Consider the following 19,571-nt stretch of genomic DNA (forward strand, 5'->3'; position numbering starts at 1 on the left):
TATATATATATATGTCATTCGAGAAATAATAAGAATCAGAATGAAAACTGGCGGAGGCACTTCAAATCATCGTTTAAATCATCCAATCATGGAGCAACGCTTAAGAAGTCCCAAGTGCGCGAGATGTCGAAATCATGGTGTAATATCCGGTTTGAAGGGTCACAAGAGGTCCTGCGCGTGGAAGGATTGCCGATGTCCCTGTTGTCTGTTAGTCGTCGAAAGACAGCGAGTGATGGCAGCGCAAGTTGCTCTACGTAGGCAACAACAAGCGCAAGGTGACAATCTTCATCTATCCTCGGCGAATAAGGTATCAACAGACACCACAAATTCTCCTTATTATATTAAAGCGAAATACGATGAGCCGGACGCTGCCTGTATTGGTAGAAGAGCCAAAAATTTTCAAAGGCATCATTTACACTTTACACAGACGAGTATCAGCGTGACGCAGGGCTTCTACGGATTAAATGCTGTACATAATTTACCTGGCGCATGTAAGTATTATTAGTTATATTCTTATAAATATCCCATTCGTATCGATATTTTTCTAAATTTTGTACATTTTATTTCGTCGAAAATAATTTTTCAAATATTATCGATCTACATATCGATGTAAATATCGATATATTAAGTGATATTTCAAATATATGAGACTATCCCTTAGGCCTTTATAAACTATCTAATAAACTCAATTGAATTTTATATTAATAAAAATTTAATAGATAGCTCAATTATGTAGCTGACTTTAATATTTAAATATCTAAAAAAAAGAATTTTTTTAAATTTATTTTGCGCTATATGCACATATTATATATAGCTCAATCAATATACAATTTTATTAAATTGTTCATATTGAAATATTGCAATATATCACAAACTTTATATATATATAATTTTATAATATTAATTTTTATCTTTTTTATTTTAACATAATCATATATGTAACAATTTAATAAAAAATATAAATTTTCATTTTGATGTATGAATTGTCGATAGACGTTATTTTATAATTACTTACAAAGGACTGTTTGCACATTTCAGTATCAGGGCATCCGCGTTTGTTGACTTTATCCTCCCTCGGATGCGATCAGAAACAAGAAGCTGAACCCACATTGAAAGTACAATCTTTCCATTCTGCATATCCAACAATTCCCTGGTTCAATGAGGTAACGCAATCGTATATAACGGATGGGGAATTGAATAATTTTATTTCTACGAGAGATTTGCAGGATTGTCCTACTACAAACAATGAATCTTGTTTAGAAAAGAAAGCACCAATTTCATTCAGTGTGGAATCTATTATCGGTACAAAATGATATCTCGATATCCACATTTTAATCGTTTGAGCATGGAGATGCTAACAAATTCTCCGACAATTCGATTTGATCTGAGAATAGCACTCTATACATAACGATAATGTGCGACTATCGGGAATCGAGTAGCCGTTAATATAAGATATGTACAACAATGCTGTATAGTACTGAATAATGTTAAATTTTGAATAAAATCGAAAAAATAATAACGTTTTCATACTTAAATGATTAATCGCGATAATAAAAATATAAATCAAACAATTGTACAATTGTACAATTATTTAATAGCAATACATATTTGATCGTTTCTCTTACATATTGTAATAAGAATTTTTTATATTGTCTATATATATAAAAGAAAATTTTAACAATACTTATATAGAATTTATTGTTTTATATATAAATACCAACTCTAGCAAACACATTCAATATATTTATAGCAATAACAATGCAAAATGTTATATATGTACGTTCCATATCTTTTTGATATGGTCAAACTGAGCATTAACGATATGCATATCGTCAATTAGAAATTATAAATTATGCGACATCGTAATAGATATGTCATTATTTAAGGCTTAGACATAATTACTTATTGCTTTCAAGTGTTTTGCTGCAATGTTTCATGTATACATCCATTTCAGAAAAGTCAGACAAAGTATTATAAATAATTTCATATAAAACACATGGCCACTGCTTTTCTAGAAACTGTAACTTTTGTATGGCATTTATAGTGAGATTGATTAAATTTAGAAAGTGCATTTTTCCTTTGTGTCTCCAGATAAGATCTTCCTATAAACAAATTGTAAAAATATTCCAATCTCAAAACATTAACGTTTATATTATTAGTATGTACACAAATATATATTTTAACTTGTAAAGTTTAGTATAAAGAATTTTATGATATCAAAAATACTGACATGTGTATTTTTTTTACCTGCGTTACATTTCCCTTTCTCCATTGTAATGCTTCCTTGGCAACAACACTTCTAAGTGCTGGATCACAGTTGAACAGAAATTGTTTGGCAGTAATCTGTTGTCCGTTTTGCTTTTGCACTTTTTCTAAATGAAGTCTTTGTAATAAAGGTTGTAATAAAGAATCTGGCAGTGAACACATTACTATATCTATAAGACCGGCATATTCCTGATTTGCAAGTTCAATCTCTTCAGCTGTAATCTATAAAAATATTAAATTTTAATTTTATTGTAAGCCAAAAATAATATGCATATATATTTAAATATATATATATTGTACCTCTTTGCCATTGATCATTGCAAGTCCCCAATGAGCTAATCGAAATATAGCATACATTTTCCAATTCTTAGACACAACAGGATTTCCAGTATCTATCTGTATACTGGTTAATCCCTGTACTTCGGCTAAAGCATTCAATTGGCCAAGAAGATTGATGTTAGTTTCTTTAAAAGTGAAATGTTCTGCATGAGGAAATCTATTTTTTAATTTGCTTAAAACTTTTGCCACATCATTAAATTGTACGTAATTAAATTTTACAACATTAACATCCTGAGCCTTTGATATATCCCAAGTTTTATCTATAAAGCGTAAAGCACCTTGACCATAAATGTTCAAGCATCGACCGACAATTTCTATTAAATAGTCGCCGCCTAGAAAAATATCCTATCTAGTATTACATTTTAAACAAATGTATATTTTTGAGAAATTCAAATAATTGTTTTAACCTACCCTGTTCTCTCTCTTTAGGTGGTACTTGTTGAGGAGGTGGACTTGGTGGAGCAAGGGCTCTAAATTTCGCTCTAGCTGTCGCAGCTCTATTGCTTTTGTAATATACTACTTTCTTTGCTTGAGCACTTTTAATTCTATTTTTATCTTTATCGAATTCATGAGATTTATGAACTGCATTCTTAGAAATCGATGAAGTGCTGGAATCGCTTAACAATGACTTACAACTATCTAAACTACTCTTTGAACTTAAGGAACAATATCCAGAAGAATTTATAGTTGATTTCGATTGGCAATCGCTCTGTCCATCTTGATTATTAAATACTTTCATATTTTGGACCAATCTTTTATTTTCATTTATTGTATTGTATTTTAAGGATTTCTGAGTTGTAGTAAAAGTTGTCTTATCATATATATGACTTTCATTATCTTCATTATTGAAATTTTCTGTAGTAACCACATCTTTTGCCACAGTGAATTTTTTACAAATAGTAGACTTATCATATTCTGTAGACAAGTTACAATTGTTAGGAGTAAACAGATGACACCTTAAACCACTTTTTAAACTTTCATGACTTTCTGAACTGTCTGATTCGCTATCCGATGTGTTCTCTATGTCACCAAGTATTTTTGTTTTACAAATATTTTCTTTATCATCCTTAGACAATCTATCCTCGAATTTATTACTAGTTAAGCTATCTACTATCGAACCTAATATGGGTGGAAGTTTAAATTCCAAAGGATATGATTTAGATGTATCCTCTATTTTAAATAAGTTATCACTGGAATTGCTTCTCTTTTTTATATGTATCTTTCTTGCTTCCACATTTTCATTTATCGATGTTAGACTACCAAAGCCTTTTATTTTAGCTTTATCTAAACTCTTTGGATTTATAGCATGATATTTATTAGAGCTTTGTATACGTAGTACATTAGTATTGTTGCTTGTATCATTGTTTGTTGCTTTATTGGAATTATGAGAAACTTTGGTTCTAGATCTAAGAAGTTCCCAATTTGTTTTAGCATTTGATATTACTTCTTCTCTACGTACATTCATGCAAACTTGTGCACTAAGATCAAGAAATGCTGAATTAGATTGTTCCTTAGAGAATCTCCATGCCATTGCTGTTCTTCGAATTTGTTCACTAATTTGCATTGTTGATAAAAGTTGTAGATTTGGCAAATATGATACAAGGAAAGAGATATAATCAGTATTTAAAGTTACTGGATTGCCATCTATTGTTATTTCTTTAATTTGTAAAGCTTTTGCAAGGCTACTCATATCTTCAATTCTGAAATATTAATTGTACAACTATATACAATATTATACAATACTTAAATATTTTTCTTGGATTTAAAAAAGATATATAGAACTTAGATAATCTTTCCAGAAAGATTCTTTTTACATTTTCCATTTTTTTTAAATTTAATTTAAATTTAATTGTATTGTAGGGATAAACAAAAATAAATCTTATAAGTACAAATATATGTAAAACCAAATTGAATAAAGCTTTTGCTACTAATTAAAAACATAATTATCTTTAAAATTACTTACTTATGAATATCATTGTTGCTCAAATATAATTTCTGTAATTGTGGTGTTTCACCAAATCCTAACAATTTTTTTAATTTATTTCGCCGCAGATTCAGCTCTTTTAATGCAGTTAAGCCTTGAAAGTCATTGCAACCTATAGTTTTAATATTATTTCCTGCCAAATTGAGTACTTTCAACAATAATAAATCCTCTAAACCAGTTACTTGTTGAATTTGATTGCCATGCAAATCCAAAACTTCAAGTTTGAAAAGTTGTTTTAAACCTTCAATTTTTTTTATTCTATTTTTCCCTATTAAAAGCACTCTTAGATTTTCTAAAAGGCCGAGATTGCATACTTTCTCAATTTGATTATCATATAAATCAAGAAATACGAGCTTTGTTAATTGAGAGAAGTTAAAACTTTCAATCTTAGTCAAAAGATTATGCTGAAGGGACATCAATCGCAATTTTGGCTCCCCAATCACATTAGGAAATGTTGTCAAACCTCGTCTATCGAGACATATTCTGTCAGGGTTCTTTTCTCTTTCAGCAAGAGTTCTTGATGCCACAATTGTTCTTGTTTCTCCTGTCCATTGTAATGTGACCATATCGCATCCTTCAGTTTCTCCATGTTCAATCTCAAATTGAGTTCCAGCAGAACTATTAAACCAATAATTTTAATTGTACAAATGCTTTAGATAATTTATAGTAAAATTAAATGAAATTAATTGCTCTTATCCCTAATTACCTAAGTGAATTATAAGAACGTTTTGATAACTTGGGAGGTATTGGTGCACCTGGTAAAATTGGTAAAGCAGCTGCTATTGTCAAGAATTGATTTTCCTCTGGATTGTTACCTCGAATAGTTGATTTACCTTTCACATCAAATGATACTTTTCTCGTCTGTAAGAAATCAAGCTTATAGATCGTTATAGAATATCATAATAAAAACAAGCAGGTTATAATAATTCACATATTTTATACGATAATCGGAGAAATATTTCCAAAAAATTGTTATCTGTATTTAATAGAACTATATTAATTCGAAAGTTACAAATTGTTTTAAATTATAGTTATTTTAAATTATTATATCAAAAGCATACGATTCTTACCCGCGTTGTATTATTGCCCAATGGCATTACATAACCGAGCATAAAAGTGTAATTAACCCATCAATGGATGTATGTTTTATATTTGAAAGTATCTCACATCTTCGCGATGTAGCCTAAGATTATTAATTACATGTCATAGTTAAATCTCCTCGACCCAAAATGTCGATAGAAATAATATTTCTTGTTTGTCATTGCGCACTCGTGTTGATACATGTGTCAAATATGACATAAGACTGATGTTTTCTAGGGAAGTTTTTAAATTGCCATTTTAAAGTTGTCGTTCTTTTCGCGCTGTTGTAGCTAGGGATTTTTTATTTCCCGCTGTTATGGCTAGGAATTTTTAAAAGTGTTATCGCCATTTGAAAGTGTCAGTTGTCATTCTTTGAGCGCTGTTATGACTAGGGATTTTTTATTTCCCGCGGTTATGGCTAGGGATTTTAAAAGTTGTTATCGCCATTTTAAAGTTGTCGTTTTCTTTTCGCGCTGTTATGGCTAGGGATTTTTTATTTCCCGCTGTTATAGCTAGGGATTTTTAAAAAAGTTGTTATCGCCATTTTAAAGTTGTCATTCTTTTCGCGCTGTTGTGGCTAGGGATTTTTTGAATTGCGATTTTAAGTTGTCATCTTTTTCCGCAAGCGACTAGGGGGAAACGAGCAGTAGCTTCCCAAAATTTCGTGGTCTTATATCTAACCTATAAAGAATAATATTATTATTAAAAAACTGTAAAAAATAAAATCGTTGAACTGTTAAATGAAAAATTACAATATTATTTAGAATGAATATTTCCACGATTTGCCGGCTTTTTAATTTTTCAAAAAATTCTATAATACCGATTCAATATACAATACAAACCAAAAATTATGCTAAGCCAGGTAAACCAATTATCATTGCATCAATGTATTTCAAAAAATTGGCAACTGAAATTTTATTAATTGTAATTATTTGTTGTAACTATGCTAATAACTGCATTAAATATACATTAAATATGCATTAAATATACATTAAATTTAAATTATAAATATACAATTTACAATAATATTTTTCTTTTATAGTAATACAGGCAGGATCGAAAAAAGCACTTAAGAGACCGGAGAAGAAAATATTACCTGTGGAAAAAGATGTTAACAGACTCCTGACTTATGTGTGTGGTACAAATCTCTATAAAGAAGGGGGAGAAGATGTTAAGATAAAGCCAGATTCTGAGTATCCCAGTTGGTTATGGAATGTTAGAACTGGTCCTCCACTTACTTTAGAAGAATTAGATCCAAATACAAAACAATATTGGAGAAAGTTGAGATTATTTGGATTAAGAAGAAATAATAAACAGAGGACAACTAGAAAATTCTAATTCTATATACATATAAATATAGTTTTAACAATGCTGAGTATTGTTCCTTTTATATTGTAAATTAACATAAAAGATGCATTAAATAATAAACTAAAGAATAAGATTATATTACATTTATTATTTATTAAAGTCTGCCCTCATCAGAAGAAAAATTAATCATTGATAAAAATTGCAAACACAGACTATATTACTTATCACTATGAGTGAGTAGGAGGAAAGATTACTGTTTGAATCATTCACTTGAAGGATGATTGAGAATGATAAAGATTTTAAAAGGATAAGCATCTTAAACACGAATAAGCTTATTCGTTCTAATCAGTTTTGCGCCGCAAAGAATAGATTCGTCATTAATGATAAATTAGGCGTTGTCCTGTATCACCTATAAGAAAGCGATATGATATCAAAATTCTCGTAATTGAACTTATTTGTTTTCCAAAGTTTCCAAGATGTAACTATGAATCAAGATTGCGCGGATTGAGTCTATATAAACGTATGTGCAGAGCATAATTTATTGTATCTTATCTGTAAAAAAATCAATATTATTATCGTTATTATTTAAAAGTGATATCGAGGTACATTGATAAAAGAAAAATCGTATTTGACAGTCTGGCGATTGAGAATCAAAGGTAATTAATTTCTACATAATTTTCATCGTTCATGCTATCAGAGAGAAGACTCTCTGATGCTACTCATCCAAAAATTAATTGATTTAAGATACAATCAAATATTCAAAATTTGATATATTTAAATATAATCACGTGAAAATTTTTAAATCCCAAATTATATATATTTAATTTACATGCTTATGGAACTATATTCACGTTCACATCTTCTCGAAATTTTTTTTAATCTCTATGTTAAAAATTATGTTATATGATCTTTTGTTTAAAAAACGCGTTGTGTTGTACACTCATTTATGTTTTTAGTCATGCATATGATCAATAATATGTCACATACATCTCTGTTTATAATTATTATACATATTTTTCATCATTATTTCATACACTGTTATAAAAGTGTCATGTGTAATCTGTATCTTCATTCGTGGATAATTTATTGAATTATTGTTCGATGATGTGAGATAGAGTGAAAGCTTAATGTAATGAATACTGTAAATATATTTGATAATTAATATCTCACACTTTCTTATCACAGAATATTTGCGTGGCAGAAATTTATAACAAAGTAATACAGATTTTATAACAAAATGATGTAAAAAAATATAAGAAATAATAGTAGCGTTTTTATTCGAAATGAAATTAATTATGTAATTAAATTAATTATATAATGTATAATAATTAATTATGTAACATAAATAGATTTGTCACGATTCTATTAATTGAAATAAATCAAAGACGTTTTATTATTATTACTAATCGAATGCTATATATCCAGCCCCTCAAAAAATAATATGCATTGATCAATTATGATAATATACATATCATTTTAAAATTTTAAAAATATACATTAAAATAACTATTATAGTTATTATAATTATATATCCAAACTATAAAAGCTGAATCAGTTGAACCGATTGTTTTGTACATAGAATTAAAAGATATCCAAAGAAAAGATAGAGAGAAATAAAGCTGTAAAACATATAAAAAGAAACATATATAGAGATAATAATCACCCTTATACTTGACGAGCAGCATAGCTGTTCGGATCAGATCAGTAGATTTGTAGAATCAAGTGTTCAACAAAATTAAATATATAATAACGTTAATAATAATGTTATATAATGACGTTGCACCTGTATGTTTTCAAAAATTCTTGATGGCACTAATGTATATGTATATTTTTTCATATACTTGAATGAATTGTATTAACATTAATCATGACCAAACAGACAAAAAAGGCACATTATTTTTCGACAGAAAATATATATATATACCTTGTGTGCGAATAAAATTTTGATATTACGTTGCTGCGTATTATCGAAGGAATCGATCCTGATTACAAGGTAAAGACAATATGTATCCTAATGATCAATTTATCTCGTGCAAAAATAGATAATTTTCAAAAAGCAAAATTTGGCGATTATAAAAGAGATAATTATAACAGATATGTCATCAAATATATACACGCGAGTATTTATATGTAACAATATTCCTAACATTCCAAAAACATATAACATTGTCTTATCTTAAGTTTATATTTAATTTGCAGATGAATTGTTGGATATTCATTTTCGCTTTGGCTGCTTTGGCTTCGGCTGCCCATTCAGAGAGTAAGATCAATTAAAAGGAGAGATTTGATTCTCTTCCACAATGTTCACTGATAACACTTTTCTTTCAGAAAAGATTGTATGTTATTTCGGGAGCTGGGCTGTTTATCGACCTTCAGATGGCAAATTTGACATCTCTGATATTCCATCAGACCTTTGCACCCATTTTATCTATTCCTTTGTTGGTCTTACCACGGACGCCAATGTCAAAGTTCTGGATGAATGGCTAGATCTCCCCAACAATGGGGGCAAGAATGCTTTCGGCAGATTCAACAAGCTTCGGGAACAGAATCCGGGAATTAAGACGCTCATCGCCATCGGTGGATGGAACGAGGGATCTACCAAGTACTCCCAAGTCGTCGCCAGTCAGACCCTTCGCACAAAACTTGTCAAGAGTATGGTTGAATTCACAATGAAATACGGTTTCGATGGGCTCGATATCGATTGGGAGTATCCCAACCAACGTGGTGGCAAGCCAGAGGACGTGCAAAACTTCGTAAAATTACTTCAGGAACTGAGACCTGAATTCGATAAACACAAACTTCTTCTCACCGCTGCTGTCGCCGCTGCTGAGCCTTCTGCTTCTCTATCCTATGATATCCCTGCAATTTCCAAATATTTGGATTTCATCAATGTTATGACATATGATCTTTATGGTCCTTGGGACAAAACAACTGGTCTTAATGCTCCGCTTTATTCGGGTCATGGCTCGTTTGAGCTTAAACTCAACGTCGTAAATATCGCCTTCTTCTTATTTATCGGATGTTATCGAATATTAAAGTTGTTAAGCGTGATGAATAAGCACTCTAAAAAAAAATATCTTCTTCTCACAGGATGCATGCGTACGCTACTGGTTGAAAAATGGTTGTCCACCTGAGAAGCTGATCGTCGGTGTACCATCCTATGGTAGGACATTTACTCTCGCCAATAAGAACGAGTACGGTCTTGGAACTCCTGCCAGGGGACCTGGTACTGCCGGTCCGTATACTCGTGAGGCTGGAATGCTGGGCTACAATGAGATATGCGTTTTGATAAAAGAGGGTGGATGGACGATTACTCGTTCTGAAGGGCATGACGTTCCATATGCTTTCAAAAATGATCAATGGATTAGCTACGACGATGTAACGTAAGTGATCTTTTCGTTAATTATTTTAGATGATTCTTTCCTAGTGTATTCCTTTATAATTCACGTAACGAGATTTCTCTTTGATTTATTTGTGTGCCATTGAAGAGAGTAATGTTCAATAGCTGTAGTGTGTGTATTAATTATTTTGCAGTTCTCTTAATGAAAAGGCGAATTATATCAATTCCCTTAATCTTGGTGGTGCGATGATATGGAGTATCGAGACCGATGATTTTCGTGGCAAATGCGGTAAACAGTATCCTCTATTGAAAACATTAAATGCCAAACTGAGAGGAAAAGTAATCCCAATAGAACCATCTAAGCCAACGGACTCGCCTAAAGAGACAAATCCGCCTAAACCATCAACTGTACAACCAACACAACCACCAGCGACTGCTCCTCCTAATGGTATTTGTAAGAAAGTTGGCTACGTCCGTGATAAAGAAGACTGCAACGTATTCTATCAATGCTTAGATATCAATGGCACCTACAAAATAGAAAAATTTAATTGCCCAAGTGGATTAGGCTTCGATGACAAGAGTAACGTTTGCAATTATAAAAAATTCGTTAATGGTTGCATTTAACGGTAATAAACTGCCTTATAATGCTTCTATCTATTACATGGTGAACGATACCATATAATAAACAAATATATATACATACACACATGATCTGTATTACTTATATAAATATATAATCGTTAAATTCATATTTCACATTTATTTTTTCTCGCGTTGTTTATAAAAAACAAAAGAGAAGATATTTCCATCATATATATATTAGAATAATCATAACAATGCTATGCTAAACATAAAATAAAAAACATAATTGTGAGCAATTTTTTTCTATTATTGTAAATATATTGCACTTAAAGCAATGAATATAACATGACGAATAAGGAATATAAATTTTAATTTAAAATTAAATTCTTTCTTGCTACTTACAATAAAGTGTCTATATATATGTTGTAAAATATCAGAAGAACAATACTTCTATTATTATACATTAGCATTGCACATATTGTGGCTGATCACATGATTCTGTAAGTGTGTTGAATATTAATCCTGATTCACAATAATATGCCATTGGTATGCCCTGATCGTATTCGCAACGGTAAAACTTGCCGCAGTTAAATGGATCTCTCAAGTAGCCTTGCTTCATGCAATTTGGTAAGAGAGGGACTGTTGGAATAGTTGGAAAAGCGTGTAAAGCAGGATCTATGGGGGCCAGTTGATCTATAGGCGATATCTCCTTAGAATTCAATTCGTGTACTTCGATGAATTTTTTATCTGCTACATATTTGCTATATATTTGCACAGAACATATCAAAAGCCAAAATGTGCAATAAAATATGCGCCACATCTGGAACACAGTTCAATAATAATTAAAATTGCAATAGCAAAAGTTTTTAACTATCATTATTTGATTTGGCAGTTTCTGTTACAGAATATTCAAGAGAAATAAAGATTTTTATATATAACAAGATGTACTCACTTTATACGAATTTATAAATAATTATGTAATTATATCTTATGTACGTATGTCTCTTGCACATATACAGACACACCTTTTGGTACAATTGCACACTAATTATAAGAAATACAAGTATACTATATAAGACTATACTATACTATATAAGCCTAACGTTCGCGATGAACTGATATTTTAATCTTGGAAAGCTCATATTTATGTGCAAAAAAATAATTATCCCGATGAAACGGGAAATACAATTTCTACTAAATTGATGCGCAATATATTATGTTATTTACAGTATACATAGAACTGTTTATTCTTATATTATGCTGAATAAACAAATCGTGTTTTTTATTTCTAAAGTAGATATCAACTTAATGGCAGCGTGATTGATAATTCCATTAAAATGTGATTCATAAGGTTATTTTACTGACCTATGCCAAGGTGAAGATATCTATTTGATAATTAGTTTAGAGTGCATCACAATTTGCCTATTTATAAAGATAAATTTCTTATTTATGACAAAAATGATAATATTGAAAAAAATATTATATACATGTAACAAGCATAAGCTTTAATTAAATGAAAAGTATTTAAAAACTTAGCCAATCAAAGATTTCTCAAAATTAGCACTTACAGTGTTAAGGATATCTGTATAGTTAAAAAATCTTTAAAAATTTTTAATATTAATACAATTGTATATACTATATTAAGAAATCATTGTTTGACTAAGATCTACTTATATAGAGCAGAAAAGTCAAAAGAGAGAAGATGATAAAAATATAATCATATGAATAATGATAAAGAGGAAAAAATGGCAATTTATTTAGTTGAAAGAAGATAATGAAAAGTATCATTATTTCGTACTATTTTCTTAATATTGTCATCAAATATAAGGTGCCTCGAGTCTATACTTTGATGTATTCTCGTTTAAAGTGAAATAATATATTATATATACTTATATATTAAAGAAGAAAAGAAAAAAAAGAAAAAAAAAGAAAAGAACAAGTACAGAAAATAGTAAGAAACAGTAGTTTTCTATTGTAACAATTATTGATAATATAGATTAAAGACATACCTATTTTTTTATAATCTCCAAGTAGAATTAAAATCAAATAATTAAATTTATAGCAAAAAGCTTTCTTCTTATCATACGTATTGAGATACATCAGGGAATTGCGCAACATAACTATATTTTCCTTTTGGCTCTTGAATTTTTGTACGATTAGACTTAATTGGTAAAACATTCACTATATTTGTTGTAAGTTCTACAGGCCTAAGAGACCCAAAGAAATCTGTTACTGGCACTTTATCTGGATCTCTTCTAAATAAATCTCTTCTTACACCAACTGTAGATAAACAATAATCTCTCGGACATACTTTTAACTGAAAAAAAAGAAAATAGTAAGCCTTAAAGCAATATAGCAAAAAGATTTGAATCTAATGTTAAAGCAAGATGCTTACAAATTCACCCAATGTTTTAGTACTAGATGGTTCTACTTTTTCCAAAAAGTTTAATGCATAATAAGTATACCGATCTATAATGTAAACTCCAATGGCAGGATCCACATGATGCTACAAGTATATGAATTCAAATAGACATTATTCTGCTACAATGGTGTATAATTGCAACAATATAACTTGTTACTTACAGAAAGCGAATCTTCCCCTACTAAACTTGAAGCGACTGCTAATATATTTGGGGAATAAAACTTCTCATACATTGAACTCGCTTGACAAGTGTCAACCACAAATAGAATCTCGTGATATCTCCGTTTTTGCCACATTTGTTCTAATGCATCTCCCAACTCTTGACTAGTGATTTCCTCAGAATCTTGAAACTTTAGGAATCCATTACCACCATGGCCAGTTAAATAAATCAAGATGTTTGAACCTTCATCTGTTAATAGTTTCTTAGATCTAGGAGTTTCCTCCGCTAAGCGACCAGTCAATAATCTTACAAAATTTTCTACCGTTACTTCGTAACCTCTATAATCAACTTCTACATCATCTCCATAAACATTAATATGTTGCTTAATATTGTTAAAAACAGTCGCTGGTCTAGGATTTCTAGGATTGCAAGCCATATCATCAGCTATCATAAGAATGATTTGCGAATCTGGTATCCCCAATCGTTTAACACTGCGATAGATAGATAAAACATTCGCGACATGTCGATAGTTAAACCAGAAACGTGATGTATCGACCAAAACTGCCCAATTATTGGAATGTTCAGTTTTTGCAAAGTTTTCTGGTATCTGTAAATTAATAAATCAATGTTAACAAAGAATAAATAAATATTAACAAATAAAATTCTGCTAATTTAATAAAAGATATATATACCTCCCACGTGTAACACGATATTAAAAATGAAATTAATATCGTCGTATAAGATATTAAATACATTTCGATGTGTTTATGAAATCTACGCACAATGTGAGGTTATTTTTCAATCGTATAAACTACAACTGTCATAGATTTTTTATATTGTATCATTGTGTAAAAAACATTTTATTTTTTCACCGTATTTTTAAATGTCATACTTGACGGATGACCTGTCATTCTGCTTTTGACAAATTTAAGAGACGAAACGAACGCGGAGAAATCTAATCTAATTTACCTAACCTAACCAAAGAGAACACAGGAAGTCAAGAGCGTCCCGGCATTTCAGTTCATTGTTCACTCCATTATGGAAGATTCACATTGCACATATCTGACATTCGATGTCCAATAGAAAGTGTGGATTCTAATTACGTCACTTTTAATCCTAGAGAAGACACTAGAAAAGACACTAGAGAAGACACTTCCTATTGGATGTTGTAAATCGGACGTGAATGGTCCACTGGGATCACGTGGTTCGATTCCGAGATTCCGAGTTTATGGTATCCAATATGGCTGTCACGAGGTATGTCGTATCGCGAAATCGCGTAATAATTTGTATCATTAATCGTTGATAAATGTCGAATAACTGTCGAATATTGCGGTACGTTTATTAGTAATTAGAGTAGAAGCTATTCGTGCTCTACATCCGATGCAAACGCATGTGTGTTAGCCGTTTAATCGAAATTAGATAATTCGCGCTACGCGACATCCATATTTGAATCGAACAGGAAGTATCGGACCACAGTTTTCCGCGAACGGAATCTCGAGAATCGAGAAGTTTCGTCTCTCTTCGTTTCCGGTTTGTTGCGCGCGATCATTCCTGTCGAGATGTTTCCGAGAAATAATTGTGATTGAGTATCCTAAATATCGAAGGAATGTAAGTAATTAATTGCTCGCGTGATTTCTGTGAATTGTATGGTTGTATTATTGTTACGATATATCCCAATAATATATAATATTACGGTCTTCACCGTAATATTATATATTACCAAAATCACATTCTTGTCTCGTAATATTAACGTGCGATTTTAATTTTTACTAGAGATGATATAAATATACACTCAGCTACAAGTAAACGGGCATAATATCAGGAATGTAACAAAAAAATATCGAGGGTCATTATGTAGACATTGTAATTTACATCGGTAGTGCAAAAGTGTGACGTCACATTCGGTCAGGGTCAACTCTGCGGGACCCCCGATACTCTTTGAACACCATTAAAGTAAGTATTAATGAAATTATCGAGAATGAATATCAATGATATTACGAGTTTTTATCCAACGCATTAAATATTGTGTATTTTTATAATATATAATATTATTTTTCAGGACAGATTGGCGGTCTACGCGATCACGGATATGGAAAAATAAACATGGCGGAAAGGAAGGATCTACATCGAAATAATCGTGGAATAAAGTAAGCGGATTTTTTCAATTTTTTTTCCGATCAACTGCTGCATCGATACCACACATTATACTTAACAAGTTGAGAAATAATGAATTTCGATATATAAAAGTAGGATTCGAGTACACGCGTCGAATATTTAATTAATTAATTATAAATAAATATGATACATTATAATTGAGTACCACATTATAATAATTTATTTAAACATTTATACATTTATAATGTGTGTGTCCACAGTCTTGAAAGCAGTTGTAAGTTTATATATACATGTAAATCATGTATATATGCATAATTAATAAATATGTAAAGCTATGTAAATATACAAGATTTATATGTATACATAGGGCGTTTGGAAATAGACAAAATATTTGGTTGACATAACGATATTCCTCATTAAAAAATCTGAAACGCATTATTCGTAATAAAAGTTTCGCAAATGAATCTTGAAATGCCGATTAAAAAAATATTTTTTCAAAATATACCTTTCTTAAAGAAAAAAAATAAAATTTATATATATTTAGCTTTTTAACTATAATCTTTCGAAATTTTAAAAATATGTAAATATATAAATAATTGAAATATTAACATTAATATTTAAATTTTAAACTTTTGATTATTTTGTAATTAAATTTTGATGGGAAAAAAATTCAGTTTCTAAAAAGGAATATTGTTTACCATATAAATGCCTATTTTCCAACATCCTGTACAATTCTGCAAATATATATATATATTTTTTCATACAGGTTGCCCGACAATTATTACTACTATATTTTTCTACGAATTCTCTGACTAATCTAGGATCAATTTTTTCACAACATAAATATCAGTAGATTAGTAATGTTTTGCGATTATAAAAATTATTCTATATTAGATTTATATTACTATAATGTTGACGAATAAAATTTTAAAGATAAAAATAAATAAGAAAGACAGCATCTAATTTTTTTATAAATTAATTTTATATCAAAGAACTTTAATATTCGATAAAATTTAAAAATAGATTCCAGATTGGTCAACGAATATGTGAAAAAATGGCGGCATATCCTGTATAAGTATATGCGTATACAAGGTGTCATTAGAACGCCCGACTAAGAAATAAACTTTGGAGATACATTTCTCATATCAAAATGATAAAAATATCTTGTAAAAAGAAACGGCCTCACGGTATATATATTTTATTATAATTTTAATGATATAATATTCAAAACATTTCTGGGAATAATATGGAAAAGAGAGAGCGTTTCTCGAGAGCCTCTTTATAATTGTAAAATAAAATATTTTCATCTTTTTTATATAAGAAGTGTGCTTTCTTTCTCCAAAGTAACGGCTGGACTTTTCAGTGACAGCCTGTACAGATATATATATATATATATATGTATATATGTATATATATTTATATATTCATATATTTATATATATATATATATATATTTATATATTTATATATATATTTATTCATCTATTTATAAGTTAATTAATTTGTTATTGCCTAGATAAAGCATTTTGAAACTTAGACATTAAAAATAATAGATTATTCTGCTTGTGAGAAATCTCTCGTAAATACGGAGTCTTGAGTTTATACGCTTTTATAATTGCTTTATACCTCCCAACGCATATAGATCGTGTCATAATCTCTCTTTCGCGACACGCGATTCGCAGCGCGTATTTCTAGCCATAAACATTAGCCGCAAACTATTTTAGGCCAGAGGGCACGTTGACTTTTTATTATTTATCTATATTATGTCGGTGGTGTGTCACGTGGCCGACATTCTTAGCCTGATTTCAACTACCGCGATTGCTTCATCGATATATCGCCCTCCAAGTAATGGGCGACAATTGGTATTGGGAATGAAAATGAACTATAGATAACACGCACAATGAAATCGATCATCTTGATCGATTGATAATGGAGTGGTTATTACGCTATGCAACTGATTATTACGCTATGCTACATTTTCTCGTTGCCTTTCCATTCTAATCATTCGGTTTCTTATATCTTCAATTAGTACACTACTGCTTTTTCATTTTCCATTTATCATCGAGATTTAATAATACTGGAGATCGCGATATCACTTTGATTTTCATTCCCAATAAATTTACATCATTACATTCGATTAAAACGATTGCTTGATCATGCGTAATTAAATAGAGTACGAAACGTTTGTCCGTAAAACTAAAATAAATTAAGTACAAATATTACACGAATACTACTGACGCTAGGACGGAAGCATTTGGACGATCGATGATGCTCAAGTCAAAATATCAAGCTTTAAAAATCTATAGCGTATATAACAGTATATACACTGTGCATCGATACAATTAAACAATTAGGGACAGATAACGGGAAAAATAAACGTCAAATTTATTAATTTAGAGATAGTAAATCTATTTAAAAAAAAAATAAAAAAATATATCAAAACGTTTTTTTCAGTTAAATTGTGTATATTCCTATAGTTATACAATTTAAATCTAAGATTCAACAGTTAAGAGCCTTCAACGCCAACAGTATATTGTCATCGATTACTGTTTTAAATGAACAAAAAAAGGTACATCGTGCGCTGAAATTTGTTGAAATTATTAATGCGGTGGCCAATCGCAAAATTTCTTTGGGAAATTAATAAAACCACCGTTGTATGACGTAATCATCTTCGATCGTCCATTCGCCGTGTCAACGACCTCTCGTCGTAAATCGATTAATAATAAATACTGACTTACGTCAAATTGCTCGTCTATCTAATGTGCTACTTTTGGGAGACATCGCGGCGCTATGCGCCACACAATCTTACAATCTCATTATGAATTACATTTTTTTTTTTCCGAATGCTACGACGCCGTAACACGATGCAATCGGATGCCACGCCGAACATAAACGGTTATCGCATTCTCGAGATCGAAAGTTTTACCTATATATACATATATAGGGTGTCTGATAAAGATAGTGCCTCGTGAACGCGATAAATTGAACAGAAAGATCTCCTTTAATTGTTGTACATAAATTTAATTTAACAATCTTGTCAATAATTATTGAAATAATTATTGGTTAATTAAAAAAAATTGACGCAACGTACGCTCATTTGCTAATCCTTTTTAATTAATATCTTAATAATTATTGCGAAAATTGCAATTGGACTTTTCTATTCAGTTTATTTCATTTTATTCTCTGGCGAATGCTCGCGCAATTTTTCAGACACCCTATATATCGATTAACCGGATGTCAAGGAATATTATAAATATGCGTCTTTTAGAATAAGGATGCATTTCTCATTTCGAAAAGTAAGGAATTACATAACGTGAAAGTTATAAGTGTATAATACGAAAGATTCGAGTCGTTGTTCATTCTGCACCAATCATAAAATTACATAAAATTATACTGAGATGTGAGATCTTATATTTTTTCGATTATATATCTGCTTCTCTCTCAAATTTTTTTTTATGGTAAGACCAAAATTACACTTTTTCGGTAGCTTATTGTATTTCATCGAAATATCCATCGATGAAAAATATGTTACTTTAATTTATTGGGACGTGTGATATTTATCATTGACATATATATATATATGAATATATTTCGTAGAATGTGTTGAATGATCATTAATAGAATTGAATTTATTGATGATTTTAAAATCTTATTTTTTTCCTTTTTATGGTGAAAATTTAATTGATGCAGTACTTTTGATATTTTATCGATAAATATTTTAACAATAAAATCTCTAACAATATCTATGTCTTAAAAACATGTAATTATTTAATCTATGTCTTAAAAACATTTAATTATTTAAATTTAACATTTAATCATTTAAATTTAATTATTTAAATAATTAAAATTAATTGAATAACCGAAAAGTTCTGTTTTGTTTATATTAAAAATATTTTTTTAAATCATTAGTTTTTAACATAAATGCGTACAAACATATTATTTTAATTTTTATTGAAGAAATATTCGATTCCAAAAT

General features: G+C 30.0%; 5 protein-coding genes and 1 long non-coding RNA gene across 10 annotated transcripts in view; 4 read left to right on the forward strand and 2 right to left on the reverse strand.

The window, feature by feature from the left end:
* The first annotated feature begins 13 nt into the window (after positions 1-13).
* Positions 14-1,542, forward strand: LOC105248684 (doublesex- and mab-3-related transcription factor 2). Of its 2 annotated transcripts, XM_025407684.1 has the most exons (3): positions 14-275; positions 348-491; positions 1,039-1,542. In XM_025407684.1, exons 1-3 carry the CDS (start codon positions 41-43, stop codon positions 1,311-1,313), a joined length of 654 nt encoding a protein of 217 aa, XP_025263469.1. In that variant the 5' UTR covers positions 14-40; the 3' UTR covers positions 1,314-1,542. The 2 variants fall into 2 exon arrangements, with proteins under 2 accessions (XP_025263469.1, XP_019882270.2); XM_020026711.2 differs by having other exon boundaries at positions 14-491.
* A 174-nt stretch (positions 1,543-1,716) lies between these two features.
* LOC105248683 (leucine-rich repeat-containing protein 49) lies at positions 1,717-5,879 on the reverse strand. The gene is made up of 7 exons (XM_025407681.1): positions 5,659-5,879; positions 5,295-5,449; positions 4,568-5,206; positions 3,016-4,304; positions 2,566-2,936; positions 2,248-2,487; positions 1,717-2,102 (listed from the first exon to the last, which is right to left on the reverse strand). Exons 1-7 carry the CDS (start codon positions 5,698-5,700, stop codon positions 1,899-1,901), a joined length of 2,940 nt encoding a protein of 979 aa, XP_025263466.1. The 5' UTR covers positions 5,701-5,879; the 3' UTR covers positions 1,717-1,898.
* Positions 5,880-6,292: 413 nt separating this feature from the next.
* LOC105248688 (39S ribosomal protein L54, mitochondrial) lies at positions 6,293-7,089 on the forward strand. Its single transcript, XM_011253618.3, has 2 exons — positions 6,293-6,530; positions 6,711-7,089. Exons 1-2 carry the CDS (start codon positions 6,434-6,436, stop codon positions 7,004-7,006), a joined length of 393 nt encoding a protein of 130 aa, XP_011251920.1. The 5' UTR covers positions 6,293-6,433; the 3' UTR covers positions 7,007-7,089.
* A 386-nt stretch (positions 7,090-7,475) lies between these two features.
* On the forward strand, positions 7,476-11,043 carry LOC105248689 (chitinase-3-like protein 1). 2 transcript variants are annotated; one of them, XM_011253620.3, is made up of 5 exons: positions 7,476-7,632; positions 9,176-9,236; positions 9,305-9,966; positions 10,067-10,359; positions 10,511-11,043. In XM_011253620.3, exons 2-5 carry the CDS (start codon positions 9,176-9,178, stop codon positions 10,938-10,940), a joined length of 1,446 nt encoding a protein of 481 aa, XP_011251922.1. In that variant the 5' UTR covers positions 7,476-7,632; the 3' UTR covers positions 10,941-11,043. The 2 variants fall into 2 exon arrangements, with proteins under 2 accessions (XP_011251922.1, XP_011251921.1); XM_011253619.3 differs by lacking the exon at positions 7,476-7,632 and adding an exon at positions 8,884-8,969.
* A 565-nt stretch (positions 11,044-11,608) lies between these two features.
* On the reverse strand, positions 11,609-14,476 carry LOC105248690 (putative GPI-anchor transamidase). Of its 2 annotated transcripts, XM_025407671.1 has the most exons (6): positions 14,173-14,476; positions 13,482-14,087; positions 13,294-13,404; positions 12,908-13,215; positions 12,264-12,320; positions 11,851-11,942 (listed from the first exon to the last, which is right to left on the reverse strand). In XM_025407671.1, the coding sequence occupies exons 1-4, from the start codon at positions 14,233-14,235 to the stop codon at positions 12,979-12,981; spliced, it is 1,017 nt and encodes a 338-aa protein (XP_025263456.1). In that variant the 5' UTR covers positions 14,236-14,476; the 3' UTR covers positions 11,851-11,942; positions 12,264-12,320; positions 12,908-12,978. The 2 variants fall into 2 exon arrangements, with proteins under 2 accessions (XP_011251923.1, XP_025263456.1); XM_011253621.3 differs by lacking the exons at positions 11,851-11,942; positions 12,264-12,320 and adding an exon at positions 11,609-11,718.
* A 417-nt stretch (positions 14,477-14,893) lies between these two features.
* LOC105248695 overlaps positions 14,894-19,571 on the forward strand; it is a 28,467-nt gene continuing 23,789 nt past the window's right edge. For both annotated transcript variants that reach the window (XR_889001.2, XR_889000.3), the window contains exons 1-3: positions 14,894-15,088; positions 15,254-15,433; positions 15,540-15,627. This is a non-coding gene — a long non-coding RNA (uncharacterized LOC105248695). The remainder of the gene's footprint in view (positions 15,089-15,253; positions 15,434-15,539; positions 15,628-19,571) is intronic.

The sequence above is a fragment of the Camponotus floridanus genome, unplaced genomic scaffold (genome assembly GCF_003227725.1).
Source record: "Camponotus floridanus strain SB8 unplaced genomic scaffold, Cflo_v7.5 scaffold183, whole genome shotgun sequence".
NCBI lineage: Eukaryota > Metazoa > Arthropoda > Insecta > Hymenoptera > Formicidae > Camponotus > Camponotus floridanus.

Bases quoted from the DNA above. Each gene is read 5' to 3' on its own strand.
- LOC105248684 (XM_020026711.2), top strand. From the start codon at position 41: ATGAAAACTGGCGGAGGCACTTCAAATCATCGTTTAAATCATCCAATC. The intron at 492-1,038 runs GTAAGTATTATT...TGCACATTTCAG, and splicing joins ACATAATTTACCTGGCGCAT to TATCAGGGCATCCGCGTTTG.
- LOC105248683 (XM_025407681.1), bottom strand. From the start codon at position 5,700: ATGCTCGGTTATGTAATGCCATTGGGCAATAATACAACGCGG. The intron at 5,450-5,658 runs GTAAGAATCGTA...GATTTCTTACAG, and splicing joins TGGGCAATAATACAACGCGG to ACGAGAAAAGTATCATTTGA. The intron at 2,937-3,015 runs GTAGGTTAAAAC...ATATTTTTCTAG, and splicing joins ACCTAAAGAGAGAGAACAGG to GCGGCGACTATTTAATAGAA.
- LOC105248688 (XM_011253618.3), top strand. From the start codon at position 6,434: ATGAATATTTCCACGATTTGCCGGCTTTTTAATTTTTCAAAAAATTCT. The intron at 6,531-6,710 runs GTAAACCAATTA...TTTCTTTTATAG, and splicing joins CAAAAATTATGCTAAGCCAG to TAATACAGGCAGGATCGAAA.
- LOC105248689 (XM_011253620.3), top strand. From the start codon at position 9,176: ATGAATTGTTGGATATTCATTTTCGCTTTGGCTGCTTTGGCTTCGGCT. The intron at 9,237-9,304 runs GTAAGATCAATT...CTTTTCTTTCAG, and splicing joins TTCGGCTGCCCATTCAGAGA to AAAAGATTGTATGTTATTTC. The intron at 9,967-10,066 runs GTAAATATCGCC...TTCTTCTCACAG, and splicing joins TTGAGCTTAAACTCAACGTC to GATGCATGCGTACGCTACTG.
- LOC105248690 (XM_011253621.3), bottom strand. From the start codon at position 14,235: ATGTATTTAATATCTTATACGACGATATTAATTTCATTTTTAATATCG. The intron at 14,088-14,172 runs GTATATATATCT...ATTAATTTACAG, and splicing joins TATCGTGTTACACGTGGGAG to ATACCAGAAAACTTTGCAAA. The intron at 13,405-13,481 runs GTAAGTAACAAG...ATATACTTGTAG, and splicing joins TAGGGGAAGATTCGCTTTCT to CATCATGTGGATCCTGCCAT.